This window comes from Durio zibethinus, chromosome 3, assembly GCF_047325235.1.
Source record: "Durio zibethinus cultivar Kanyao isolate XHJ-2024 chromosome 3, ASM4732523v1, whole genome shotgun sequence".
In the NCBI taxonomy this organism is placed as follows: Eukaryota; Viridiplantae; Streptophyta; class Magnoliopsida; order Malvales; family Malvaceae; genus Durio; species Durio zibethinus.
The window spans coordinates 36,640,048-36,667,598 of NC_143164.1; the positions used below are offsets into that span (position 1 = coordinate 36,640,048).

Here is a 27,551-nt window from a genome sequence, read left to right on the forward strand (position 1 = left end):
AATTTTGAGAATTGTGCGTAATTAATTTTGAATAACAAAATATAATTGTGTTATTATGATTTAAATAATTTGTTAAAAAAATTTATAGTCATCCCAATCTTTAAATACATTACTTAATACGTTAGAATACCTCTCAAGTTAAAGATTTAAAATGTTAATTTTTCCTCCACTTTTTTTCAACTCTATAATAAAAGAAAATAAAAGCAAGACAGCAATAACAAGCTCGTATTCAATCAGATCACGTATGATTGAATTTGTCTAAAATACAATTTCGATCTGATATCAAATTTTTTTATATTATTTGAATCGATTCAATACCTAATTAAAAAACAAAATTGATCTTAGATCAGATTGGATCAAATCAAAACCCATCGGTTTTAAGTTATATTGTCTTCTCTACATGAATCCCATAAAAATTAGAACACATTTGCTATTGCAAATGCAATCAAAATTCTCGTCGCAGAGTAATGGTACCAATTCCAGAATTACGCAACTTGGATTATATTCAGTAAGTTTATATTTTATAAAATATAATTATTTTATATATTTATTATATTATATATGAAAATTATGTATTATAATTCATGTATTTACTTAAAATATAATTTTTTTATTTTTATTAAATTCATATATATTTTTTGTTAAAAATTTAAATGTATCTAAGGTTGAAAAAAAACCTAAAAAAATAAAAATCAATTCAAAATCATAATATTCGATTTTGATCGAATCGATTTTTTTATTTAATTCAGATTAAGTTTAAATATTAAATAAATATATTAAATTTATATCAAAATTTGAATCGGGATGTGAAAAATCGAAAAAATTGAACTGAACTAAATTATATATTTTTATTAATTTTTTATATACATATTTTATTTTTATAAAATAAAAATAATTATTATATATATAAATCTATTTAAATATGCTAAAAATCATATTAAATAATATATAAAAAATTTAAAATTTAAAATTTAAAAATTAATGAACTAAATTATATTAATAAAATTTAATTTAGATCATATCGATTTAAAAAATAAAATAAAATCAATTCAAATTCAAATAAAATTTTTAAAATTTGTAATATTATATATTATCCAAAATAATCAAATCGAATCTAATTCGAATTATTATTATTACTAAACGTATAATATTTATATCTTTTTTTATTTTTTTAATGATGTATTATTGTATTGTGTTTTAAATCTTTGTTTGACCTTACAAAAAGTGCCATTACCGATAAAAATAAAATCAATAAAACTACATCATATGTAATCCTATAATATGCATAATCTGCAAACTTCAATTATATATTGCTTATCTTCGAGCACTAAAAACTTATACACGGAGAAAAAGAAAAAAGGGGCAGAGGAAGAAACGGTCACCATGGCTTCATCATCTCATGCACAAAATGTCCTTGGTTACATGCGTTCAAGACATGCCCACCCAATCATGGCATTATCTGTCTGATTCCTTGAAGAAACTTGGGTGTTTTTTTTTTTTCCTTTTATTCTTTCTTTCATTTCAGTTCCCCAATGGAGTCCTGTGATTATGACTGAAAATGTACAAGAGATTTCAAATCAGGCAACACTATGTCGAGTGAGTGAAAAATGTCATTCATCATATAAAAGAAAAGGACAAAGAAAAAACACTAAAAAGAAAACTGATATGATTGACAAGTTTGATGCGGAAATAATTGATATGAAATTTGAAACACCTGAAGAAAAGACTAAATTAGCGATAAAACAGGGGAGCTGTTTGCCCAGCCGGAAAGGCTACATGTTTGTCAATTTGCCATCAAGCCAATCAAAACTAACGCTTATGTGGGGCTTCTTTAATTTGCTGTATAAATTAATAAATTTTTGATGAATTATTCGTAAATATATTTATTATTTATTTATTAAATTTAGTAAATAATTTTAAATAATATTTTTATATTTATTTATTAAATGAATCAAATACAATTAAATGTTTATTTGAATAATTTATATTTGTAAATAAGTTTATTTAAAGTTTGTTTAAATTTTATTTATTTATTATTCATTTTTTATTCAATTGTTGTTTGTTTGTTGTTCGTTTACAATAATATTAATAAAATTATATTTTTATCTTTTATTTTAATCTTATTTTAAGATTCAATTATATTTATTTAAATTTATTTGATTATAATTTATTTATTATTTATAAAAATATTATTTTATATACGTTCGTAAATACATTTGCTTAATGTTCATAAAAAATTAACAAAAAAACTCGTTTAATTTAATTAAACCAAACATGAACCAAATACGAGTGTTTGTTATTTAAATGAATCAAACTCAAACAAATAAAATAATTTTCTTACCAAACACGAATTAAGCTTAAACACATCTAAAAATAAAATGAACAAACTAAAAATATTAGTTCATCCGTTCATATTTAATTCATTCATAGCCTAATCTTTAACACGTAGGTAATAACTCCATAAAATCAAATTTTCTAACAACAGTACGGATTTTGTTGAAAAAATTTTAAAAATTCATATATTAAATTTTTACACTTTTGGGTTAGAAACAAGCACTAATAGATTTTCATATAACATATACTAATGTGCCGCAAAATTGGAGAGAAATTAAAAGCCTCTTAAATATAATATTTATTTTTAAAAAATGATCAAATATAATATTATTGAAGTTTTTAAATTTTACAAATAAGATTACCATAATAAGACATATCCTTAGAATATATTAGAAAAATAAAATATTATTAGTTAAAAAAATCAGATATGTTTTAGGTTCTTAATTTTATTTATAAAGTTAAAAATTTTACTGATAATATATTAAATAAATTTTTAATTCATTAATTATAATAAGTGTTTATGTTGTTTTATAATTAACTTTTTTAACTTTAAAATCATACAACAATATCTACTTGAACAGAAAAAAATTAATCTACAATTAAACTTAAGTTAGTCTAGTAGCTCTAGTTAGATCTCTCGCTCAGCTCATGGCCTTAGTCCAACTATAACTAAATTTTAGACGAAAATTTTTGAATTTGGATAAGATTAATCATTTGACAAAATTTTTAAAAGATTAATAAAATACAATTCAGTCCGATTTGATTCATAAATACTTTTCCTGCAATCTCTTTTTGATATAGTTATAATTAAAAATTTTGAAATTTCCTTCCTTTGGCCATTAAATATAATATATATTTATCAAAACATATACGTAATCTCATACAATGGATAACAAAATTAAATCCCACTAAATTGTAAATCACTCTTACAAGTGGTTGTAAATTTTGGTTAAAAGTACTAAATTTGCAGTGAAAAGAGATTTCAATGTAAATTTTGGACACTTTCCATAATCTACCAACATCAATAGCAAAATCATACATCTATAATGTCATGGTTTTTATATATATATATATATATATATATATATATAAAGGATATCACGAGGATTTTTTTTTATATAGGATATCATAAGGTTTATTTATACTGCAAAATTATAAATTGATTAATAGGAGACTCCAAATAACACCGTTGTCATTTTTTTTTTCTTATTAATAAGGCGGACTTTGCAAAATAAAGCATAAAATAATAAAATTTAGTTGAATATTATCCAAATAAATCTTTAAATTTTATTAAAAAATAAAATCATCCCTCAATCTGTCGAGTTATTGTATGAAATTAAGATTATGAAATTTATTTCATTATAATTATACTTCATTAAATCTTGAAAATAAATTAATAAAGTCTAATTGTCATAAAAATAATATTTCTAAAAAAAAAATCATAAGGAGAATTAATAATTATTTTGGTATAAGATGATTCGATCCTCTCAAAATGGAGAGGATTATTTTTAATCCATGAGATTAAAATTACACTTCTTATTATACCATTAAAAATTATATCAATAATTTAAATTATATAAACTTTAAAAAATAATAATTTTGATCAATAAATAAATTATTATATCTTAATATTTACATACAACGAACATAAGATAAGATGAAATTATTTAAGTTAATCATGCTCATAATATTATCTTATTATATCTTATTATAATTTTGTAGACCAATCACATTCTAAATATTTGTTATGGTTTATCCAAATAAATCTAAATAAGTATTTTTTATAAATTAATCACCCAACTAAGAAGATTTTAACAAAATATTTAATATTTAATAACATCAAGATTTTGATTATAATAAAATAAAAAATTATAATTTAATGTAATGTAATGAAAGATTGATGACTTATTTTTATTTTTTATTCAAGTTTTAAGACTTATTTAAATATTATCTCAAATATTAAAATGTCTAAATTATATCTACAAAGAGAGGTGAAAGGTGAGTAAATATTTTGATGTGAAGAAAAAGAGGGCAGATTAGAACGCGAAAATTAAAAGTACATCATAATTTATAAAAAAAAAAAAGATTCAAAAAATTTATAAAAGAAGAAAAAAGAATTTCAAAGTGATAATATTTAGAACTATAATGTTAGCCATTTAGGCTATATTTTATCTACAATTGCAAATTTTATTAGTAAATTATTATGATTATTGTTGTTCTTATTAATTTCTAATCATATTTAAGTGAATATTTTATCTCAATGATGAAATTAAAGTGTTATTAAAGGGTATAAATTAAAAATTATTTATAAATATTTAAAAACTTTAAAAATATATAAAGTATTATTTTTGAAAATTTGGAATTTCGGTTGATAATTATTTTATCAAGATTAACCGATGATTGAGTTTTGCGATCGGGGATAAAATCGCAAACATTTAAATCTTTCATGGGTTTGTACAGAAATACAAATATTTTCAAAGTTCTTACAGCTAAAAAAGCATTTAATAAAAAAAATGGAAAACACAAGCGAAAAACCGGTACGGAAATCGGGTCAGGGAAACAAAGAGCAGTGAGTGGGAAGACGAAGAGAAGGAGAAAGCAAAAGAAAAAAAAAGGACAAAACGCAAATTCTTGTCTCCCTCCGTTTCTCACCCCCTTTTTTTTTTTTTTTTTTTTCAAATTAAAAAATAAGCAAAAATTAATTTCTCTATATTTTTGCTCAGAATTATTTGACAATTGAGTCCTCGCCCTCCATTTTTTTTTCCTTCTTGTTAGTTTCCTTTTATGTCTCCTCATATCTAAACTTTCTCAGAAATTTAGGGGCGAGATCGACTAAGCAAATCAGCGGCGAAATTAGAAAAAACCACCGGTCTGGTACAAAGAATCCGAATTGAAATGGATGATTTTCCAGGTTTATTAGCCAAAGATTTTGGGATCAAATCCCAAGGCAAGTCGGCCCCGATGGCACCCCCTAGAAACCCTTCTTCGGGTCCGAATTACGGGTTCCGATCCGATTTTACCCGATCTTCATCCGGCAATGCCAAATCATCATCCAATTCCATTTTCGACGATCAGGATCGTGACGGACTCATGTTTAACGACTTCCACAGTGGACCTCCCAAATACTCCTCCGAGTCTCGGGCCACAACCGCGCAAACATCGTCGTTCGATTACGATTCCTTTTTCAAGGACTCGAAGCCACCGGTTTTTGACAAGCCTGTTTACGATGACGATATTTTCGATGGATTGCCTGGGATCAAGAGCTCTTCCGCGGCATCGGCCTCTAAGTACGATGACGTTTTTACGATCTCGGGGTCTCCGCCTCATCCGAAGCATAAGTCGCTGAACAGCTCACCTTTTGATGATCTGCTTGGGAATCTAGGGAGGAAAGAGGTCGAGACGAAGACGAAGAGTGAGAGAGTGAGAGTGGAGGAAGATGCACCTCTTTTTGATGATTTATTTCCTGGTTTCGGTCGGAGTAGCTCTCCTGCAACTGCCAGGTATTGTATGCGCATTGCTTTGCGGACACTTCAATTTATGTATTGGTGCTGGCTTTTCATGTTAAAGAGTGATATATGATATTTTGCGTAAATGCTTAAACATGCAATCTAGACTGCGGTTTTTAAGATTTAGTTGTAGTTTTGGCTGCTTATGTTTCATCATTTATCATAAAAATGGGGAATGTATTCAATGAAATGAGTATATTTGAATTACAGGTTTTTGTAGGTTAATGTGAATGTGATTGAGATTAGTTCTTGTTTTCTGTAAAACTTTAATTAAGTTTATGTTTTACTGGTTTTGTGTGTTCTAAATATTGATAAGTTAATCGTTTGTCCAAAAATGTTTTGGCATTTTCAGGTAAGCGACTAAAGAAGGATATTTACTAGCAAAAATGGACTGGACGACATGTAGATTCTAGACCTATTTATCAATTAGTGGTTCTTTATTGTCTGGTTTCTCAACTGCACAGCCTTAGCTTTTTACATGATATATTTAGTTCAATCCAAGCAACATTCTATTGCAGTTATCAACACTATGAATGATCTGAGCTGAATGTTGATCTCATGGAGGTTGCTGCTCTGTAAAATGTTGATATATTGTAATATGTGGATTTTTCTTTTTCCCACTGCGGAAGATATTCACATCGATTCATTTGACCATTTGAGGGAGCTTCTCATTTGGAGCAGCAAACACCATAGAAATCTACATTTAGGATTAGGGAGGCTAGCCTAAGACCCGTATTTTGGGAATTTTAATTACAATATACTGCACATGCATATGGAATTGGATACATTGAGCATATCTCTCTCAGCCACCCCTATCCCTACCCCCCCTCCCCCCCCCCCCCCCCCCCCCAACAAAAAAAAGGAAGAAAATGAGTTCTTGAGTAGTTGTGTGGTGGAATATTAGTATAGGGTTTTGACTGCTTAAAGTTGTACTTTTCTTGCTGGATGTTTAGTTGCCAAATGAGAAGTTTACGGTTGTCTTCAACTCCTTTGTGAGAGTTTATACTCATTTTGTACCTTTGACATAGTCTCAAAGTTGGTAATTAACATATAAAAGTCACCAAGCCATAGCTTCTCCAGATGACTCAGTTTCGATGTTTACTAATACCAAATTAGTTGTATTCTTACTTTTGTGGTGTATGATAACTAATCAGATTTAAGGAGTTTTGAAGTAGCTTGAGTTTATACCAAGTGTGTGTCAAACCAGGCTCACTATTGCATGGATTTGATTTCTTAGGAGAGTTATCACATGAATAAAGATTTAGCATTATAAATTCTCTTTTGGTCATCTACTGCCTCTGTTATCTCTTTTGTCAGTTGAGGAATGCTTGTCATCCTCTGTTTATTTCTATTTCTCATTTAAGGTGGCAAATTTTTTAGATTAAATTGGATTGGACAGGTATCATTCTGTTGGTTATCCAATGTTGTTGGAATTAAGTTAGGATGATAGGTACTGTTAGAAACTTTAAGATTTTCTTATGAAGTAAGATAAACTTTTTTGAGTTTAGAAATCATTTGATGGTTAGAAATATGGATGGGGCTTTTACCATAAACTTTGGTAAATGTCATTATTTCAATGTTATCATACACAGTGTTTTTACTTTGTAAAAATTTTATCTGTAGCCAGACATGACAGACGTAAATAGACCAAACATATAAAAACTTATTGTTGTTATAATTGTGATTCTGTTTAATAAGAAACTCTTGGTGCACATTACTTCTAACTTAAGTGTGATGAAAGGGCACTAAAAGGACTACATATGTTTATGGTGCATTTGTTTGAGGCTTGAGATAATGTATCTTCCTTTTCAGTTCTATATTTGTCCTATGCAGTCTTATTTGTCTCTTGTTCTTATAATTCTTAGCTATACCATGCAAATATTAGCTGATATCATGCTCCATCTATGGACAGGTCAACTTCAGAGGCTGGCCAGTCTCAGAAACCAGCTTCAAAATCAAGCAAAACTGGCTTAAATTTGATGGAGGACCCTTTTGTTGTCTTTGAATCAACATCCGAGCCGGCGGATTCAACCTCAGGGTTGTTTCCAGGCCCCCTGGAAGAAATAAGTAAACTTAATGGATCTGGGAATTCAAGAGTGGAAAGTTCATCTGGAAGTGGGGGAGTATTTGATGATATAGATCCTCTTGATGGTCTTGGAAAATCTGCACCTTCTGTGTCGTTTGAGATCAATAAAAGAGGGAAGGATAGGAGCCCTTTAAGAACTGCAAATGGACTACAAATTCCTGCCAATAAAGAGCCAAATGATGAAGACCAGGAGCACTATACAAAGAAGAGGATGCCTTCTATGGACAATTTTCAGGAATCTCATCAATCTGTGTTTGACATGCCCAGTATGTCAACTGATTTTCATAGCTCTGTTGGTCGAACTACCAGCCCGCCTCCTTACTCAAATGTTGGTTATAATGAGACTAGTTCCCAGGTAAATACAACTCCAAGATCTGAGAACTGTGACACATTTGATAATGTGTGGCTCACTGTATCAGAGATTCCTCTTTTTACCCAACCTACCAGTGCTCCACCCCCTTCAAGACCCCCGCCTCCAAGACCACCACGAGTTTCAAAGTCAGTGACAGGCTCATTTTCTTCCACAAGTGCAAAAAAGAAGGTTGATGAATTTTCTTCCTTCCCAAAATCAACTCAGTACTCACACAGCTCTCAGTCAGCTCATGCTGCAGCAAGCAGCTCTGTTACATCCCAAATTGATGAACTTGAAGATTTTGCAATGGGTAGGGCATGGAATAATGTCGAACAGGCCAAAGTTTTTCCTGGTGATGATTTTGAGACCAACACAGTTGCTGCTGCATCTGCTGCATCTGCTGCTGCCATGAAAGAAGCAATGGATAGAGCAGAGGCTAAATTTAGGCATGCTAAGGAAATGAGGGAGAGAGAGAATTTGAAGGCTGCTAGAAATAAAGAAGCTGGTCAAATGGATAAAGATGAGAGAGCTATGCAAGATGCTTTGGATAGAGAAGTTAGAGAAAAGCAAGAGAGACTGGAGCATGAGAGGCAGCAAAGGGAAAGGGAGGAGGAAGAGAAAGAGCAAAGGAGACGTGAATTGGAGAGGGAAAGGGAGGAGAAGGAGAGACAACAAAGAAGGCTTGAGAAAGAGAGGGAGCGAGCTAGGGAGATGGAGAGGGAAAGGGAGAGGGCCAGACAAGCTGTTGAAAGGGCTACTAGAGAAGCACGTGAAAGAGCTGCTGCTGAAGCTCGTGCTAGAGCTGAAAGGGCTGCAGTGCTGAGAGTACAAGCAGAAGCTCGTGAAAGGGCAGCAGCTGAGGCAAGAGAAAGAGCAGAAAGAGCTGCTGCAGAAGCGAGAGAAAGGGAAGCACGGGAGAGGACTGCAACAGCAAAAGTTGAAGCTGGAGCTAGGCTTAGAGCAGAAAGAGCTACTGTGGAGAGGGCTGCTGCAGATGCTCGAGAAAGAGCTGCTGCTCCTGCAAGGGCAAGCCAGCAAAGGAATGACAATGATAGTGAATCCTTTTTTAATATGGGTTCTCGACCCAGCAGTGTACCAAGGCCAAGAGCTAACTCTTCGGTAAGAATCTAAGGAGTTTATACTGTATTCATCTTCTGATTTACGCTGTAGTATTGCACTGTCTGGTTTCTAACCTGAAATTTTGCTTTTGCAGGATCCCCTGTTTGATGGACAAAACAAGGGAGGGCCTGAAGTAGCTAGAACATCTGTTGGAGCCTCATCTAGCATGAGGAAAGCTTCTTCAACTGCAAATATTGTTGATGATCTCAGTTCTATTTTTGGAGGTACTTGCAAATTTGAGGTGTAATGATCTTTGTAAATTTGTAATATCATATTTGTTCTTCTCCATGGTTGATAACTGACTAAACTACTTTGCTTGCTAAAGCTGCTGCATCATCATCTGGAGAGTTCCAAGATATTGAAGGAGAAACTGAAGAAAGGCGAAGAGCCAGGTTGGAGCGCCTCCAAAGAACTCAGGAGCGTGCAGTATGTGTTCTTTGTTACACAATTTCATTTATCTTTGCTCTTCTGTCCTGTTATAAACTGCTTGCTGGCCCTGGTTTACTATTGAGTTTGCATATCCAGGCTAAGGCATTGACTGAGAAAAATCAACGTGACCTTCAAGTGCAAAGGGAACAAGCTGAGAGACATGTAAGGGGATTCAGTGAATATCCTTTTTCTTGTTATTATTGTTCATTCTATTCTTTTTCCTTGTCTTTTTGTTTTCTTAAGTGGGTTTTTTATTTGAGTTTATTTTTCGAAGGGATCCAACCATAAAGGAATTTTGCGCTGGCCCCAACCTTCATATCATACACTTTGCACAATGGCATTGCATTTTATGAGTTGCAAGTGTTGTTTGGGTCTGAGGTTGCTTTTGTTTTTTCTTCACTTCTTCTTTAGTCTTCCTTCAGTTAGAGTCAAGGTTAACTTGTAAAGTTGACTCTAGGATAGTTTACGTATTCACTTAATGTTGAGACTAATGTATAAAGGAAATGAGTGGCTTTGATTTATGGATAAACCTTATATGAGAAAAACAGATAACTGGGTATTTAGTCCAATAATATAATTTTGTTTGGACTTCCCACACTATATGACAAGTTAAAACTTGGCCGTTACTTTTTGTCTCAATTTTGTAACCCCAGTTTCACCAGTGCGATGAGTTAGGACTGGGGAATTAATGTTGAATATGAACCTAAAATTTTATTAACCTGCCCAACTAGCCTTGCACTGCTAATTTGGATTTGGTTGGCTTAAGTAATTGAATGTATGATGGCACATAATGCCTTGAAAGAAATAGTTACTGTAATGAAAGCATTATGCTGTGTTAGAATATGTCTGGAAATTTATGTGTTACTACCGTACATGTATACATCTGCAAAAGTTTTTCTTTTAATTATTGTCTGTCTAATATTGATCTATGGTATTATTTCAGAGAATCGCTGAAACTCTAGATGTTGAGATCAAGAGATGGGCTGCTGGGAAAGAGGGAAATTTGCGTGCTCTACTGTCAACACTGCAATATGTGTGTTATTACTTATTAGTACCATTCATCTTGTTTGTTCTACGTGCATGGTTCTCATTTCATTGCCTCAATTCCACCTTCTGATATTCTACTTTTTTTAGATCTTTTGTACATGTGGTAGATGACTTTAAGGCAAATTATGAGATATGTCGTTGGAGGAAAACTGACTGAGATAAATTCTAACACAAAAAACACCACCTTTTTGAACTCTATGCTTTTCCTGAGAACGTCCTATTTAAGTTGCCAAAATCTTTATGTACACTGTACTGCTCTTTTGTCTGATGGATATACCATACATGTGATGGGGATTTTAAGTATAACTCAAAATTGAAAGGAAAAGGTTGGACTGACAATTTCGGGTGTCCAGCTGCAATTTTGTTATCTTTAGACTGTCCGATTTAGCAGACTTTTAGAATTAAGGATACAAAAGCAGTTGAGTATGTCTTCAAAGCTTCTTCCCTTACATGATGTTTACCATCTGCCTCTTGCAGTTTTGTTCTTCCAGTTAAGGAACTATCCATGTGGCAGGCATGCCATTAACTTTTGAGCGTTAAAGTTCCTTGAACCACTTTAATGTTTAGTTAGAAGGAAATAAAGGGGAAAGGAAAGAAAAAGTTATAATGTAATGGTTGAGCTAATTAACATGTGCTACTTTGTAGCTTAACCATTACATCATAACTTTTTCTTTCCTTTCCCCTTTCTTTCCTTCCTACTAAATGGAGTAAGATAGATTCAGAGTAAGCGGGATCTAATACACAATCTTGTAGAATATATGGACAGCTGTTGCAAAATTATCTTTAGTGCTGCCAACATTTTAGTTTAATTTTGTTATGCTAGAAATAGGACAAACAACTTTTTAAACCTTTCATAATGCATTTCATAGTCTTTTCAGCTAGTAAGGCAGACTATAGCATTAATAGTATTTAAAAAGGGAATGCAGATTCCAACATACCTTCTTTAACTCTTTCCTTTTCTGCCCATCTTGCAAGCACTTGCATCACAACAAGTGCTTGCACGTGCAAATACTTATTTGAGTATACTAATGGTGCTTCAAAAAAGTTGAACTGCTTGAGAATGAGCTTTACTGTGCCTGCATGTACTTACTTATGCCAACATTCATCTGAAGGTTTAAATTTTTTTATGATGAGCAGCACTGCTGTAATTTTGAAGACATGTATTACAAGAGATTTTTTGAAAGTGGATGACAAACTGTTTCTGTCCATCATTTTGTTTATTCGAATGTCTTAATAGTACAAATTTCATGAAAATGTGATTTTATTACTGTTTTAACTAATTTGACTCCTGAACCTGTTCGTGATGATTAGGTTCTTTGGCCTGAATGTGGTTGGCAGCCTGTTTCTTTGATGGAATTGATTACAGCTGCAGCTGTTAAAAAGGCTTACAGAAAGGCGACTCTTTGCATCCATCCAGATAAAGTCCAGCAAAAAGGTGCCAATCTTCAACAGAAATATATTGCAGAGAAGGTGTTTGACTTGCTCAAGGTACTTCATAAATGTTTTGACTGAAGGATTTTATCATTGGTGTGCTATTTAACTATTAGAGCCTCAATTATACTAACTGCCAGTTTTATTTGTCACATTTTCTTTGATTAGAAATTGTGCTCGTATAATAACATCTCATATGAGTGGTCCATTTCTTTCCATATTGTTTTCTTTCTCACACAATTTTGTTCATTTCTATGTTAAATAGGAAGCCTGGAACAAGCTCAATTCAGAGGAGCTTTTCTGAGTTTCGATTCGTTGACTACGTAGCCAAAAAATTCATCATTTGGCAAACTATGCCTTGGAGTTGAATGCATGACTGTTTCTGCAGCCACAATTCTCATATCTGCTGCTGTTGTCTGCTTTGGTTTGCTGATTCATTACATCAGCTGTTAAAGCGTGGCATATGAGTGCTGCTTCAAAGGCTCATAAGGTACGTGAAGATTGAAGTACTCTTCTTTTGTTCAGGTTGCTGTACTTTAATCTTAATCCTGCCTATGCACGTGGAAAGTTGGAATCTCTGTGTTGGTGTAGATTATAATTCATTGAATTGGTAAGTTCTATCATCCACCCCATATGCATGAGATGAGGGGATTTTTGCATTAATTCTTTCAGAATATATGTATATTTTTTCTTTTCCCCACCTTTAGTGGCAATAGAGCTTTGATATGTTGAGTGAATTCCAATATGTTCTATTGATATCAAAACAATAGTATGATTGTTTAGATGGTTTCTCCGAGTTGGATCATTCATGTATATCATCATTTTTTTGGTACTGTTGCCCCTTTTAAACAAGTTTTATATATTTATTTTTTATCCCCTATAGAAGTGTTATTTTGCTTTTATTATAAGAATTTTCGAATGTGACCAGAATTTTAAGTGCTGTCATGTAGTGTAGATTAGCTAAATCCATCAGCGAAATTTCTATCTAGTATCGAGGATTATTCCACCTAGAGCCGGTCTGGATTGCTGGGGTTTGAGCCACTGACCATCTTGTGGTTCACTCATAGGCTACCTGGGAGGTCCCATAGTTCTTTACATCTATTCTAATGCTATTGTCAAGGGCCAGGACTTCAGCTACAGGTTTGTACGGCGTCTGGGCCTGAGAATGGACACAACAGAACCTAAGTAATACAAGTCTTACTCTTGCCTTATATCTCATTCTCTCTAGCCTTTCCTTAAGCACCTGGTGTGCAGGGTTGTTAGCAGCAGCTTTGATGACTAGTCGTGGAGTATTGAGTGCCTGAGCACTAAGCCAAATGGTAGGCTGATTTTGGACACTGGATGAGTTCATTCTTGGATCCAAGAGTCACGCAAACTTAAAGCTTAAGTCTCATCTTGTGACACAAGGATCAGGATCAGGGAACCCGATAACACCACTAATCAGGAACCTAAATCTTATATTCACAGTTCAAGTTAACCCCGATAAGCAGCAAAGGGGGAGCTTTTGCCATAACCCATGTCCAAAAGCAATAAAGATGTGGGCATTTTGGAACCCAAGGTAATTACAAGCACCAAAATTTTTATATAGATTATAACTGCAATAGAGTTAAATATTAAAAACTAGAAAAATAAAAGAGGTGGATTTGAATGAAAACAGAGAACCCTGTGATCATTGATCAAGAGATTGGGCACCGGGAAACTGCATTTTCAAAAGCAAACGAAGTCGGGTCTTCTCTGAACTACATTTTTTTTTATATTTATTTTGAACTGAAACCAAGAGTCACTCAACTACATTTCATACGCAACTTAAACAATATATTCATCAATTTTCAACTAAATAATTTCCGTAAGTATTCAGAACATAAGAGCAAAAGATAAATGGAATAAACCAGAAACCTGAGCATAAAATACATAATTGAAAACCCATAATTATTTGTTAGAAAGTGAGACCGAATGTAGAACTGGGTGGGTGTTAAGGGAAGGTCGTTTGATTTTTGGGCATTTATCTTCCAGTTTCGGGCCCATGTTTTTAAGCTACATTAAAGAGGGTCAAGAAGAATTGAAAAGGCTACATAAATTTAGGGAATGGGCCTAATTAATCCTTACGGCCCAAACTTGTCTTCCATATTCATTCATCCGGGTAGGATTTTAGAATGACGGCGTCGACGTGGGCTGAACAAGTCACAGAGCCAGAAAAAAGAGAAGAAAATGATAAAACCCAAAACCGTACTGGCATTTTTAAAAATCTCTGGCACTGTTTCTGCTCTTAACTCAACCCTCCCTATTTTTTATTCTTCATTCATCTCTCTCTATCTCATTTCCTGCCTCTAAGTAAGTGTTTCCTTTTTTTTCTTCTTCTTCTTCTTCATCATCATCACTAACTTAACCGCCGCTTTATGCATGTAATTTTATGTTTATTATCTGCAATTCAAGTGGTTAACCCAGTTGGGCTTTTGCACTTAACTGTTTTCTCTTCTATCTGTGATTTTTTAAGAGACTCAAATCCTGGGGAGTTTCTTTGCTCGGAATAAGGAATGGGAAGCTTATTTGTTTCCAGGGAAATGGGTGCCTTTTTTTTTTTTTTCTTTATTTTTCTAATGATGATGGTATCTATTAACAATCTTACATTTGTCCTTTTACATGATTTTTTTTATTATGATAATACTCAATACCTGCCACTGCTGATGGAATCCTTTAATTCTTTTGGGTGGTGTATTTTGGTCTTATTTTTTCTGTTCTTGATTGGTTGTTCTTTGTTTGCTTGGAATTCGCAGTATGTTTAATATGGCTCGAGTTTTCGGCTTTTCGGAATTTGAATTAAGTTAGAGTAATCAATTTGAGGGCTACGAAAATGAAGAGGAAATCGTCACTTCAACTTCAAGCTCTTCGGAGCTTCTATAAAGGTGTGTAAGGCTCTGGATATTTTCTCTTTTAGTATTAAAGATTTTTTTAGAAAAGAATTTGAGACTTAGTTAAGTTTTTCAATCTACCTTGTTAAGATTATTTCATAAAATATTTTGAAATTTAAGCTAAAACCTTTTCTGAAGTGGGTGTCAGACATGGCTTTGATAGTTATTAATTTTTTCCACGAATCCAGCTGACTGATGTGATTGCTGTCTGACCCTTTGTTTTTACTTCTTATTTGTGTTATCATGTGAAGCAGATGAGAAATATTCTATGCAGAGGGAGATGGAAGGCTATGCTGTAGCTTTAGGATTAACTTTGAGGCAGGTTAAGGGATGGTTTGTTGAGAAGAGGAGAGGGGATAAAAGGGATAATGGAATTATATTGCCAATCCATTCCATGAATAAACTCCCTGCTCCTATATCAAGGAATGCTGCTAGCATTTCTTCTGCTAGAAAGAATCCTAAAGGACCGGATCTTTTGGTTCATAATAGGTCAAAGAGTGTTGCTGCACTATATTGAAGATATAGAGGCACATCCTTGGTTAGTGAAGACAGGTTTGGCAAGAAAAAGAAGAAAATGCTTCTTCCTCTGGATTTGTTATCTTCACAGTACATTCTGAGGAAGCTATTTTACAAGGATGGTCCTCCACTTGGTGTGGAATTTCACTCTCTTCCTTCTCAGGCCTTCTGCCACTGTGAAGGTATACCACTGGAAGCTTGTAGCCTTGTTGCCTTAGTGGATATTTGGTGCTATTTAATGTGGTGACTGGTGATTATTCCTTTGATACCTTAATTTTGTGGTTTTGCTACAAAATGAAAATTAATGCTGGAAGCCTCTTTTTGTTTCTAGGGCTCATCAATTGAGCTTGTCAAGGATGCTATTTTCCTAAGATGTAAAAAACTAATTTTCCTTGTTAAATTTTGTACCTTTTATCACCATTTACCAATTACTGGTGAAATACAGCCTAACTAGTGAATGTTTGAAATTTATTCTTTCTTATTGTTTCTGTTTATTCTTAATCTATATAGCTCAGACTTGGGAGTAAGTGTCAAGCATTTGTTTTTGTCACTCCATAAACATTTCCACTTCAATAAAATGTTAGATATGTGTCTGAAAATGGTAATTGACGAAAAATGAAGGGTTGGAATGACCTAGTTTGTTTTGTTTGATTTTTTTTTCTTTATCCAGTATTTATGCTTGTTCACACTGTATTTCGATACAAATAAACTTACTCATACTATATTTAGGTTCTAAAGTTGCTCATACTGCTGATAAAGAGTGCAAAGAGGAGCAACCAATAGGAGAAAGGTATCAAGAATGTTTTCAAGATGTTCACTTTCAGCTCCTATCTCTTCTGTTTCCTTACTTTTATTTTTTGCTTCTTGAATTTAAGGCTTCTGAGCTTACCAACATAGACTATCAGAACAATAGTAAAGAGAGTGCCCCAGTGAAGAAATATGGTATTGGAAAAGGTTTGATGACAATTTGGAGGGTTGTGAACCCTGAGGGTGGAGATATTCCTACTGGTGTTGATTTTTCTAATCGACAAATTGTTGTTCCTCAAACATCTAGTCCTGCAGTGAGAAAGCAACCACCTTGGAACAGAAGACGGCAGCAATTAGTATCTCTAATGGTTAGTTATCAATTTTTTCTCTCACAAGATTTTGTGTTAACATCTTTTTTTTCTCTTCCTAGAAAACCTTTCATTTTTTAATCTTCCTAGAAAACCGTTCTTTTTTTAATCTTCCCTGAAAACCCACAGGTTCTGCTTGTTGGTTGATCATTTCCTAGATTTATCTTAATGGTTTTATGTGCAAAACTTACTGTAACTTGTCATTCTGGAAACAGAGAAGGTTGGAAAAGAAGTTACAGGAAAAGAGGAGGTTCACCATTAAAAGGAGAGAGGTACTTATGGTTTTTTCTATTATATTTTTGCATTTTAGCTTTACTTCTGCATGACTGCGGTATTAATGTTCACTTGCCTGTTTTATGCCAGGTGCAATCTAACAAAGATGGTAATCATAGGCAACCACGCAAAGAAAAATGTGAACTTGCTTTGGCAGGAAGTATACCAAATGAATGTCTTGATCAACTTGCGATGCTAGTTGAGGATGAAGAGTTGGAGTTGAGGGAGTTACAAGCGAGACCAAATGCATTGACGTTCTCGGATCATCTTGGTACCAGTGGAGTGCTCGGTTGCTCCCTCTGCATAGGTTGGTTAGTAGTTCATGATATATACTTAAGAATACCTGAGCAAGTTTTTCTGTCTTATTTCTAGTTTTTATCATGTCCATATGTAAGCTATATTTTTGGTTTTCTAAAAGGAATTTGTTTATGCTTTCCCAGATTTGCTGGCCAAGTTAGCAGAGTTTTCAGTTGATAATAATGAGAAACTATATTTTTTTAATTTATATTAAAAAAAAAAAGTTGATAGTATGCGTTTGTGAATACATAATTTGTCAATATTAATCAAACATCACATATATAAATTGATATAGTTACGGAATTAAAATTTAAATTACTATAACGACAAATTAAGCTTTATGTCTACATCTAATAATCTAAAACATGACATGATGATACAATATGAACGTGGTGATGCGAAATAGGTCATAAAGAACACGATACGAAAATAAGATATGAAGATAATACTGTTTAAAATTTTAGTAATAACTATATATGAGTTAAATAAAATTAAAAAAATATATTTCATATTTTCGTGTTAATATGAATTATGATGCGTAATTTTCGTATAAAATACGATATAAATATATGAATTTTAATATTTTATATAATTTAGATATACGAATTGTCAAATTTACTTATATATGGGGTTGATTGAATGAAAAATAAAAAAAAAATAAAAAATCATGCTAAGTTGTAATTTTGAATTTTTTTTGTCATTTATTTTTATCAACATTAAAATTTAAATTAATATGATATATAATTAAAAATTAAAAATATAAATTATACAATTTATTTTTTTTTAGATATAAGTTTGTATATTCTTTCCAAGTTCAGTTACCAAATGCCTAATTAATTCTTTTAAACAAAAAAATGATTTTGTTTCCCATTTTCTCCTTGTTTCTCCGAAAAGCAAAGGGTATAGAGCCAAAAAACTATTGCAATTTTCCCTTTTTATCTTTGTTTGGACCACTAATTTGCTCCTATTTTTTTTGTCACCCGTCACAATATGAAAATAAATATATCTATTTTTCAGAGAGAAGAAAAATTTAAGAAACCAGTGGCATGTATTCTCCTAAACTTCTTGTGGATCAGGAAACTCTCTTCTATTCAGTTTTGTTCTTCTTTTATTGCATGCTCATCAATCTTTCTGCCTCTGGCTCAAATTAAAATAAAAACAAATGCACAAAGAAACTCAACAAGGCAAAAAAATACCCAAAATTGTTTGATGACTGAACAAAAAGTAGCAAAAGAACAAAATTTGAGATAGCTAGAGCTTCATCCAGTTCCATTGGAATCAAAATGGCAAGAGCAATTGGGTTCTCAAGCTTTCCATCTTCTTCATATCTTAGTTGGAACTCCAGAGCCACCTCTCCTTCATTCTCCTGCACACTGTCAATGGTCAGTTTATTAGTATATGCTGCAATTTTTTATGATTTAATTGGATCAACTGTTTGAACTAGTCTATGAGCACTGGCCTATCCTCTTCAAGAAACAGCAGTTCTGCACTGAAAGCAATGGAAATTGTACTCTGAATCTTGGGTAGATATTGTTTGTTTTAAAACTTTTAATTGTAACTTCAGAGTTCGAAATACTAGGGAGCTTGTGCCATGTTTGTGTTTTCTCTTGAACAGAATGGTCATGAGATAACCTCATGTTTCTAATATGTGCTGAATCATTCATTGGTCTGAAACCGTGCAGCAAATGGTCAGTAAATCACTTGTTTCTCGTGCATGTGTCACCTGTTCAGCTGTACAAGAATCGTCTAGTCCTACAGGTAGGTTTCTTCATTCTTTTCCGTGTGTTAAAATCCTTTTCTCCAGAAGCAAAGCTCATCTTCTGAACATCCGAGTCGCTAAAAATGTGATTCTTTTGCTATTAGCCACTGCTGAAACAAAGGCAACCACTCCTGCTGAAGCAAAACCATCAGCCGCTGCCGAAACAAAGGCCGCAGCTGCTGGTGGGAAAGAGGAAGTGAAGGCAGCCCCAAAAGCAGCTCCAGCAAGGCCCAAACCCGCAGCAAAGGCTCCTGCCAAACCACTGCCAGAGTTGATGGTGGAGGATGTTATCCCTTCTTTGAAAACAATACTTGAAGCTCAAGATGATCTATCTGCAATTGAGCTCTCTTTCCAAGACAACAAGGTTTCTGCTCTATTTTCTGACTAATCCATTAAAAAAAAAAAAAAAACAATGGCATTTGCTCCAGCTGACGGTTTATGAAACTTCCCAATCAAACTTGACAGTTGGAAGGTTCATTCCTGAAGAAGGGCTGTCCCTACTCGTTCTGGGCCTTCTTCCCTAGTGGAGTCCTCACGGGTATTTGAACTTCAGCTATTCGAAACAAGTATCAGGTCCATTGCCCATAAATGATCAACATTTTTCTCCATTTGCACAGGGCCAAAAGGTTTTTCGTTGTCTTCATATGGCTCAGGAGCAAGCACAGTCGAGCCCTTCCTCGTTGATGAGAAGAAAATTACAGCAAAGCATTTAGTCTTCTGGGTTGAAAAGCGTTTGGCAGCCCAAGGAATTATTCCTGTCTGGAAAGAATGATCTGTAGCATAAAAGCATGCTATGTAATTATTCATGCCCGAAAACAATTGCTCACACACGAAAATTTCCAATTCATTTAACATGAAGATACTACCAAACCGAATGTATCATTTTTGTTATGTAATTAAAATAGAGGATTCTGTTCGATGTTAATCGAGGAGAATGTTAAGAACACGGGTTAGCATCCTCAGCTTTACTAGCAAAATAGCTCAAATTTATTAAGAGGGGTTTGCTTTTATATAAAACTAACACAACTCAAAATTAAAATTTAACTTTTTTGATTCATTCAATAATAAACTAAATATGAAGATTAATTTAATTAACTTATGCATTATAAAAATGACATCTAATAGATTTAAAATATAAATTTCAATACTTTTTTATTCTTAAATCATGATTTTTTTATTAAAAAAAAATTCCAATCACTTATGGCAACACCCTCCCCGCCCCTTGCTCCTTTCTCGTAAAAAGAAGGTGAAAACAATTGAAACATTGCATAGCTAACGGATCTTATAAAGTTTTCATCTAAATGACATGTCTAATGACCATGGCCATAGGCAAATAAATGCTTGTATCATGTGGCTATTACTTTCTTCTTATAAAATCAATCTATGGAGATGCACAATACTAATCAGTAACTTTACTTTTTTTATTTGATATAAAAGTAATATATTCTGTTTACTTATACGTTTGACATAATATTTTTATCTACTTAATATATGACGCTCTTGTCACAACTGTCACTCTACTTATTCTTTTTAAAATATTTGATTTTTTATCATCATGCCATGCATCGACACCTTAATAAGTAATCAATTATCATATCTTATCTCAACACCTTATTAAGTAATTAAATTAGTTTAAATTATCTATTCTCTTAAATCAGAGCGTTTATCATGAAATTAGATGAGTAAAGAATTTACTCTTATATCACTTATTTTATACCATTACTTTCTCTTAACAAAATTGATTTATTAGATTGTAAACGCACAATAATTTTTTATTTATTTGATATGAAATTAATATATTTTATTTACTCTTTTAAGTGGTTGGTGTGACATTTGAACTATGCTTTATAGTAAATAACATGTTCGGCTCCACATTTTTATAAATCCATCTTCATTCCGCAATGTAAAAATAAATTCTTTTGATTAAGAGCTTGAAATTCTAAAGTATATTAAATGTTGTCCCATTTTTAACTTACATCAATTTTCTCAATGTTACAATGCGTAAAAAATAGAAGCCTTGGGTTCAAAATTGATAGTACTTTCTTTGCATCGATATGGATTCATATGTTCAAACTATGAACATGGCCAAACTATCTGTACTTTTCCAAACTATCTGCTAGACTTTGGGTTTCTAAAACTTTGATTCAAGCAGCCCTTCCATGAGGAACTAATAATATCCAGAGTTTTTTGAGACCTTAGAATCAACCAGAGGAAGAGTAATGGTTGAGAGCCAGCCATGTGGCATTTGGGTTTCGGCTGTCATTTACCTCACGAGGGCAATATATCGTAACCAGTTAATCAATCTACGTGTACAATCCTCGTTGGACGACCAGATCCCAACCTAATCTGAAGAATACGTTGGGCTTTCACTGCATCCACCAGGATTACAAGCCCACAAATAGTGGCTTAGATTGGCCCTTGTTTCCTGCCTTGCTTCTTTTAAGGCGGGAGTCAGGCCATCTCTCTGGCGGGGTTTCCCGTTGACCAGAAGGCAAAGTTCGTTGTAAAGAAAGATGGCAACACATGCACTTATATCATCATCTCTTAGCTCCTCAGTGGAGACTGCCAGGCAGATTTTTAGGAGCTAGACCACTACAATCCCCACTTGGGTCCTCAAGGAAGGGATCTTTTGTTGCTAGGGCAGCTTCTACTCCCCCTGTTAAGGTCTCTTTCTTCCCATAATCTCTCCATTTATATCATCCTTTTTCTCGGTTGTAAGATCTGATGACTTTGTTAATGTGGCATTTTCAGCAAGGAGCTGACAGACCCCTGTGGTTTGCATCTAAACAAAGCCTTACATACTTGGATGGCAGGTAAAATAAACAAGATGCAAGCATTTTATGGCAGAACCCTGATTTCTTCTTTTCATAGCATTTTGCTACTCTGATAGGCTACTTCTTTTCTCTAGCATTCTGATATAGTTTTTCACTTTTCTGGATGTGAAATATACAGCCTTCCCGGTGACTATGGATTCGACCTGTTGGGACTCTCAGACCCTGAAGGTCCAGGAGGGTTCATCGAGCCCAAATGGCTAGCCTATGGTGAGGTCTTCAACGGGCGTTATGCTATGTTGGGTGCTGTTGGTGCCATTGCCCCTGAAATACTAGGGAAGGCCGGCCTCATTCCTCCAGAAACAGCGCTCCCTTGGTTTAAAACTGGTGTGATCCCTCCAGCAGGAAGATACATCTACTGGGCGGACCCTTACACGTTGTTTGTGTTCGAGATGGCACTCATGGGATTTGCGGAGCACAGACGATTCCAAGACTGGGCCAACCCAGGTTCCATGGGGAAACAATATTTCTTGGGATTCGAGAAGTATCTTGGAGGGCTGGAGAGCCAGCATACCCTGGAGGACCACTCTTTAACCCACTTGGTTTCGGAAAAGATGAGAAGTAATTGAAGGATTTGAAGCTGAAAGAAGTGAGGAATGTGGAGATTGGCTATGTTGGCAATCTTGGATTACTTTATCCAAGGGCTTGTGACAGGAGTAGGGCCATACCAGAACCTTCTGGATCACTTGGCTGACCCTTTCAACAACAATGTCTTGACTAACCTCAAGTTCCATTAGATATAAAGCGCCTGCTTTGTTGCTCGGAAATCCCAAGCCCCATCTCCTATCTCTTTCTTCTCCTTTCTTGATCCCATTGTAACGTGAAAATTTATTCTGTAATCTGTGAGAAAGAACTCAAATAGACTTGTTAATGCCACCATCATCTTTGACCAAAGAAAATTTGCATAGGGATGCGTTCACTATGAAGAAGAGAACATCATTGTTTCCTATTTGGATACTGAAGATAGGAAAGCCCTAATTATTCTGCTATTGTTTGGAGTAAAAGAGGTAATTATACAGTCAAATCATGAAAATTTGGAAGCGACAAAAAGAAAAAGAAAAGAGCATTTGATGTCATCGAGAAAATAATAGATTAATAGTAAAGCTTTTCAAGCATATCTAAGTAAAGGAAAAGGCCTTCATATTCATTACAGCAACAAACATTTCTGAACGGAGGAAGGCATACTGAGATCTTCAAAATCAGGAGAAAAGTAAAATAGGATTCTCAACTCTATGATGACTGCTTCAAGGTTAATTCCTCTGCCCTCAGTTCACATATGAAATTATGGAACTACGTCTTTAACTAAACAGCCTGAGCAACAGGTTCATCTGCATTCGACGCTTCTAGCCTGAAAATTAAGGATAGTCAAGAACATAGCAAAAGCCCCTGAATTAGCAAGAATTACAGAAGGAATAATTTAGTGAGAGCAGATGATAAAGCCCCCTCATTGCCACCCCTCCGCCCTCCACACACACACACACACACACAAACACTCTTTGAACACCCCCCCCCCCCCCCCAAAAAAAAAAAAAAAAACCCAGCACCCACCACACAAATAAACCAAATTAAAAGAAGATTATCACATGAGAAACATAAATGTTTTGGAGGTATTGCTCTACCTTTGAATTCCTTCTCCAACTTCCATTCTGCAAAAGTTCCCAATCTTCAGAGGTGAGCCCACTTCCTTTGATAGATTATCCAAAATTGTCTGGAGCAGGGTATAATGTTTTAATCAACTATTATGCTTTATAAATCACATGCACATGCACAGGTATGCCTAGTCAAAAAGCATTTTAAAGCACACAAATCTTTACACCCACAAAAGTATCTATGCGTGCATAGAGAAAGAACGTTCCAGCAAGAAACATCTGTACTTCATAGCTTGGTAGAAGTGATTTCATACTGAAATGCTTCCACCAACAACTAATGGGTACTAAGCCCAAAGGCACACTAATTTTGACAGCCTCAACCTTCTAAACTTATACCTCTTTAGCCCTTTGAACTCCCAATTACATGAAGAAACGAAGCAGAGCTATGAGTTTCAGATAAGTATGCAAGTTTAAGTTTAAAATATAACAGAGAGGACTTCACAAACCTTTATACTTAGAGAGTCATTTAAGAAATACTTTTGCTCCATGAGAACAACCTCCTCAAAGTATTTACGGAGACGACCTTCAACCATTTTCTCTATGGCCATCTGAGGCTTTCCAGTACTTTCAGCCTGACATACAAAATAAATTGGTAACCATACAAAAATGAATTTTAAGATTGGCTAGTTACATTACATTCTACATGATGCATCGACATAAAACTACTTCCAAAGAATTTATCTTTCCATTGGTATAAAGCCATGGCATCTGACAACAACCAGGGACTAAGCTGATAGAAACACATTCAAATCTCATGCAAGAGTCTACATTGTAGATGCATCAGAAGAAGGTTTTGAACTTTCAGAGGCTTCATATATGTAAGTTGCATTTAATTCCAAATAACATTTATCACACTAGAAATGAGAGAAAGATATTCCATAGACATGTAAACCATCAAATCACCCAAAAAAAAAAAATGATACATTATGTGCTAAATGATCCAACAAATAAACCAAAACTAGAATTGGATCAAAGATATAAATCTATTTCTTTCATCGTGGCTCATTTACAGCCAAACACGTTATGTTGAACAAAAATCTTCTTAATAGCCCCAATAAAATTCTCTTTCTCATTACTGGCCTTCATCAAAGACACAACAGCATTAAAATCATAGTTATTAAAACCTGCACTCATTATTGACCCTTTAAAGGATTTTGGTGGGGTTGGTTCACCGGTTGATCAGGTCAATGGGTGAAACCAATAAATAAATGAATATTATGAACTAATATATTGATACAATTAAAATTTTTAATTATATAAAATATCCATTCTTTAACTTGTAAGTTTTATACCACACATGACACAAGACCTAGTCTAAAGGGTCTTAGACTCTTGCAATAACACACATGTGACCAGGGTTTAATTACCACCAAAGCCACCAAAGTCTTGGCAAACATGAAATAATACAAACAGTAGATGCAACCGAGAATGGAATCAAAGGTACCTGAGACCTTAGAATCTCACGTTCATTGTTCAGTGCATCAGAAGTCACAAATTCCTTCGTCAAGAATAATGGCTTTGTTGCCACAATATGCATTGCTAGCTCTGAGCCAACCTTCTGGAGGGCATCCAAATGAGAATTCCCATTCTCTACTTCAAGAGATAAAATTCCAGCAATTCGACCCAAGCCTACATCCAGATAAAATAGTAATTAGATCTTTTGTTGAGTGAAATTCTCTTTGTCCTGCAAGGCATTAAGATTACAACTAAGACAACAAGTTAAAATATGGGGAGAAATGATTCTATGTCTCCGTGGGCAGGCATGCATGCAATGCATGTTATCTACCAAGCATTAGGATAGCAGCACAAAAAACAAACCTGGTTGAGAACTTCTATGGAGGTAAGCAGAAACAACACCATGTGAAGATGTTGACATCACAAAAGCCCTCCTGAGTTTTACATTCTCTCCCATCATTGCAGCCACTTCTGTAACTGCATTTTGAACGGTTGTCTCCCCACTAACTTTTGGATGTTCAAGATTTAATTTGAAGTCCTGGTAGAAATTGAAAAAGGTTATTGATATATACTCATAAACAAATCACCAACATAAATAATTTAGGCTAACCTACCAAATCTTTTACTTTCACAGGTTTCATGGGCACATCTATTAGTGTTCATGGCATGCATAAACAAGAATGAGTTCAAAATAAAATTTTAAAAATAATACATATGATTACTTTTGACAACCATAACAAGAGAATGCACTTAGAAATGAAAGCAAGTTCTTAAAATTTTGAAGAGACAGGACAACAATGAAATCATGACCAAATACAGTCCACTTTTCCAGACCCCTGAAAGAACGCCAAATATATTCAATAGATGAGGTCCTACAAAAATGATAATCACAAAGGTTGAAGATAGTGAAACCTTAAAAGAATTTCCCACCTTATAAATCTGGACTAAGATGTTGTCCATTTAAAAGGGTAAAAATGAACAATATATCTCATGCTGGTTCAATAAGAAAACATAATAATCTTTTAGCATAGAAACTTCTCACCTCTAAACACTCAGGGCCAAACGAAAAAACCCCAGGAGCCTGCTGGGAAGAATTCTCAACCAACAAAGCTTGCTTTGCCAAAGCCAAAGCCTGCACGACAGACAATATTCATAAATTACAAGCAATTAAGCAATACCAAGATAACAGCAGTCATACAACAAACGGAAACAGAGAGCAGGTATTCATATTAAATAAAAGCACAACTTCCAAGAACTGACTTCAAATGAGATTTTACGATAACAGGAGAATCATTAACCCCCTACTAACCAAATACTCAAAAATTTCATTCCTTGCAACGAAATCAGTCTCGCAATTAAGTTCAATTATAGCTGCCTTGCCCTCATTTTGAGCCAGAGCAAGCACGCCCTCGGCAGCAGTCCTGGACGACTTTTTCATGGCCAAAACCTTTCCTCTTTTCCTCAAATCTTTCTGTGCAGCCTCTGCATTCAAACAAAACCATAATCCACATAACTAATATAAAAACAATTCAAAAAGCAAAACAAAAAAAAATCATATATGATAAAAACAAAAACTGGGTGTTTTCAATTCTATACCAATATCCCAATTGCAATCAACAAGAGAAGCCTTGACATCCTTTATGGGGGCACTAGTTCTTTCCCTGAGTTGCTTGATAAGGCCCATTTGCTCAGCAGAAGAAGGTGCCTGAGAGCTGAATCTTCTTGAAAGCCAGTACAAACAAGCAGTTTTTGAGGCTTTGACATCTGCGGATTGAGCAAAGGAGGCTCCTTTAGCTGCCCAACTAGAGTATGCATGCCCATTACAAGTACTCAGCCTGGTGTTGTACAATAAGATCCCAAGTGGAAGCTTTGCATTTCTGAAGAAACCCATTTTCTATGCCTAATATTTGCTGCAAACAATGATAGTTCAAAAGAAAAACATAAAAAAAAGTGGTGAACAGAAAAACCCAGAGACCAGAGTTCCTGTGAAAATCAGGGTTTATGGGTTTTAAAGAGAACTAAAAACTAAAAGTAACACATGATGAATGAGAAGGTTTAGAATTTTTGCCTTTTTATGTCACAGAAAACGAAAAAGAAAGACAGAAGACAGAAGATAGAGGCTGACCTTAAAATTAAACTAGGGTGGATTTGCAGAGATGCGGCAATGGAAATCCGAAAATTTTAATGGAACACTATGAACCTAGTTTCTGGTAATTGAGATGGGTGGAACAGGTAAAGCCTCGACCAAATGGGCTAAGACCCAACTCATTTGGTCCATGTTAACCCAAATCTGACTCGGGCTTTGGTTTTGTCCTAAATTTTTAAGATAATGGCCCAAAATAAACAATATATATATATATATATATATTTGCAAAACCTTAGAGCCTAACAAGAAATATACTTCGGGTTGACAGCCTAATCCATCACGGACAAATTTCGATCC

The 27,551-nt window shown here is 34.0% G+C and overlaps 3 protein-coding genes and 2 pseudogenes across 6 annotated transcripts; 4 read left to right on the forward strand and 1 right to left on the reverse strand.

The window, feature by feature from the left end:
- Positions 1 to 4,842: 4,842 nt before the first annotated feature.
- Positions 4,843 to 13,132, forward strand: LOC111283926 (auxilin-related protein 2-like). Its single transcript, XM_022872611.2, has 8 exons — positions 4,843 to 5,834; positions 7,753 to 9,397; positions 9,492 to 9,621; positions 9,723 to 9,823; positions 9,923 to 9,988; positions 10,770 to 10,859; positions 12,185 to 12,361; positions 12,570 to 13,132. Exons 1-8 carry the CDS (start codon positions 5,230 to 5,232, stop codon positions 12,606 to 12,608), a joined length of 2,853 nt encoding a protein of 950 aa, XP_022728346.2. The 5' UTR covers positions 4,843 to 5,229; the 3' UTR covers positions 12,609 to 13,132.
- Positions 13,133 to 13,275: 143 nt separating this feature from the next.
- Positions 13,276 to 17,646, forward strand: LOC149519814 (homeobox-DDT domain protein RLT3-like; annotated as a pseudogene). The gene is made up of 10 exons (XR_016341071.1): positions 13,276 to 13,862; positions 13,962 to 14,026; positions 15,079 to 15,207; positions 15,465 to 15,671; positions 15,735 to 15,911; positions 16,459 to 16,519; positions 16,605 to 16,843; positions 17,053 to 17,116; positions 17,208 to 17,424; positions 17,558 to 17,646. The product of XR_016341071.1 is annotated as a homeobox-DDT domain protein RLT3-like (transcript).
- Positions 17,647 to 18,202: 556 nt separating this feature from the next.
- LOC111283927 (uncharacterized) lies at positions 18,203 to 20,117 on the forward strand. Of its 2 annotated transcripts, XM_022872612.2 has the most exons (5): positions 18,203 to 18,796; positions 19,097 to 19,172; positions 19,278 to 19,537; positions 19,639 to 19,711; positions 19,791 to 20,117. In XM_022872612.2, exons 1-5 carry the CDS (start codon positions 18,698 to 18,700, stop codon positions 19,943 to 19,945), a joined length of 663 nt encoding a protein of 220 aa, XP_022728347.1. In that variant the 5' UTR covers positions 18,203 to 18,697; the 3' UTR covers positions 19,946 to 20,117. The 2 variants fall into 2 exon arrangements, with proteins under 2 accessions (XP_022728347.1, XP_089614888.1); XM_089758762.1 differs by having other exon boundaries at positions 18,632 to 18,796; positions 19,097 to 19,537.
- A 1,512-nt stretch (positions 20,118 to 21,629) lies between these two features.
- LOC111283700 (photosystem I chlorophyll a/b-binding protein 3-1, chloroplastic-like) lies at positions 21,630 to 22,880 on the forward strand (annotated as a pseudogene). The gene is made up of 3 exons (XR_016341072.1): positions 21,630 to 21,837; positions 21,925 to 21,986; positions 22,126 to 22,880. The product of XR_016341072.1 is annotated as a photosystem I chlorophyll a/b-binding protein 3-1, chloroplastic-like (transcript).
- A 46-nt stretch (positions 22,881 to 22,926) lies between these two features.
- On the reverse strand, positions 22,927 to 27,316 carry LOC111283699 (elongation factor Ts, mitochondrial-like). Its single transcript, XM_022872289.2, has 9 exons — positions 27,234 to 27,316; positions 26,705 to 27,018; positions 26,418 to 26,590; positions 26,151 to 26,240; positions 25,472 to 25,646; positions 25,098 to 25,282; positions 24,100 to 24,225; positions 23,624 to 23,712; positions 22,927 to 23,352 (listed from the first exon to the last, which is right to left on the reverse strand). The coding sequence occupies exons 2-9, from the start codon at positions 26,997 to 26,999 to the stop codon at positions 23,307 to 23,309; spliced, it is 1,179 nt and encodes a 392-aa protein (XP_022728024.1). The 5' UTR covers positions 27,000 to 27,018; positions 27,234 to 27,316; the 3' UTR covers positions 22,927 to 23,306.
- Positions 27,317 to 27,551: the final 235 nt, after the last annotated feature.

Bases quoted from the DNA above. Each gene is read 5' to 3' on its own strand.
- LOC111283699 (XM_022872289.2), bottom strand. From the start codon at position 26,999: ATGGGTTTCTTCAGAAATGCAAAGCTTCCACTTGGGATCTTATTGTAC. The intron at 25,283-25,471 runs GTTTGTTTTTTG...ATCTGGATGTAG, and splicing joins CCATAGAAGTTCTCAACCAG to GCTTGGGTCGAATTGCTGGA. The intron at 23,353-23,623 runs GTAGAGCAATAC...CTTAATTTTCAG, and splicing joins GTTGGAGAAGGAATTCAAAG to GCTAGAAGCGTCGAATGCAG.
- LOC111283927 (XM_089758762.1), top strand. From the start codon at position 18,698: ATGGCAAGAGCAATTGGGTTCTCAAGCTTTCCATCTTCTTCATATCTT. The intron at 18,797-19,096 runs GTCAGTTTATTA...GAAACCGTGCAG, and splicing joins TCTCCTGCACACTGTCAATG to CAAATGGTCAGTAAATCACT. The intron at 19,538-19,638 runs GTTTCTGCTCTA...CAAACTTGACAG, and splicing joins TCTCTTTCCAAGACAACAAG to TTGGAAGGTTCATTCCTGAA.
- LOC111283926 (XM_022872611.2), top strand. From the start codon at position 5,230: ATGGATGATTTTCCAGGTTTATTAGCCAAAGATTTTGGGATCAAATCC. The intron at 9,398-9,491 runs GTAAGAATCTAA...TTGCTTTTGCAG, and splicing joins GGCCAAGAGCTAACTCTTCG to GATCCCCTGTTTGATGGACA. The intron at 9,989-10,769 runs GTAAGGGGATTC...GTATTATTTCAG, and splicing joins GGGAACAAGCTGAGAGACAT to AGAATCGCTGAAACTCTAGA.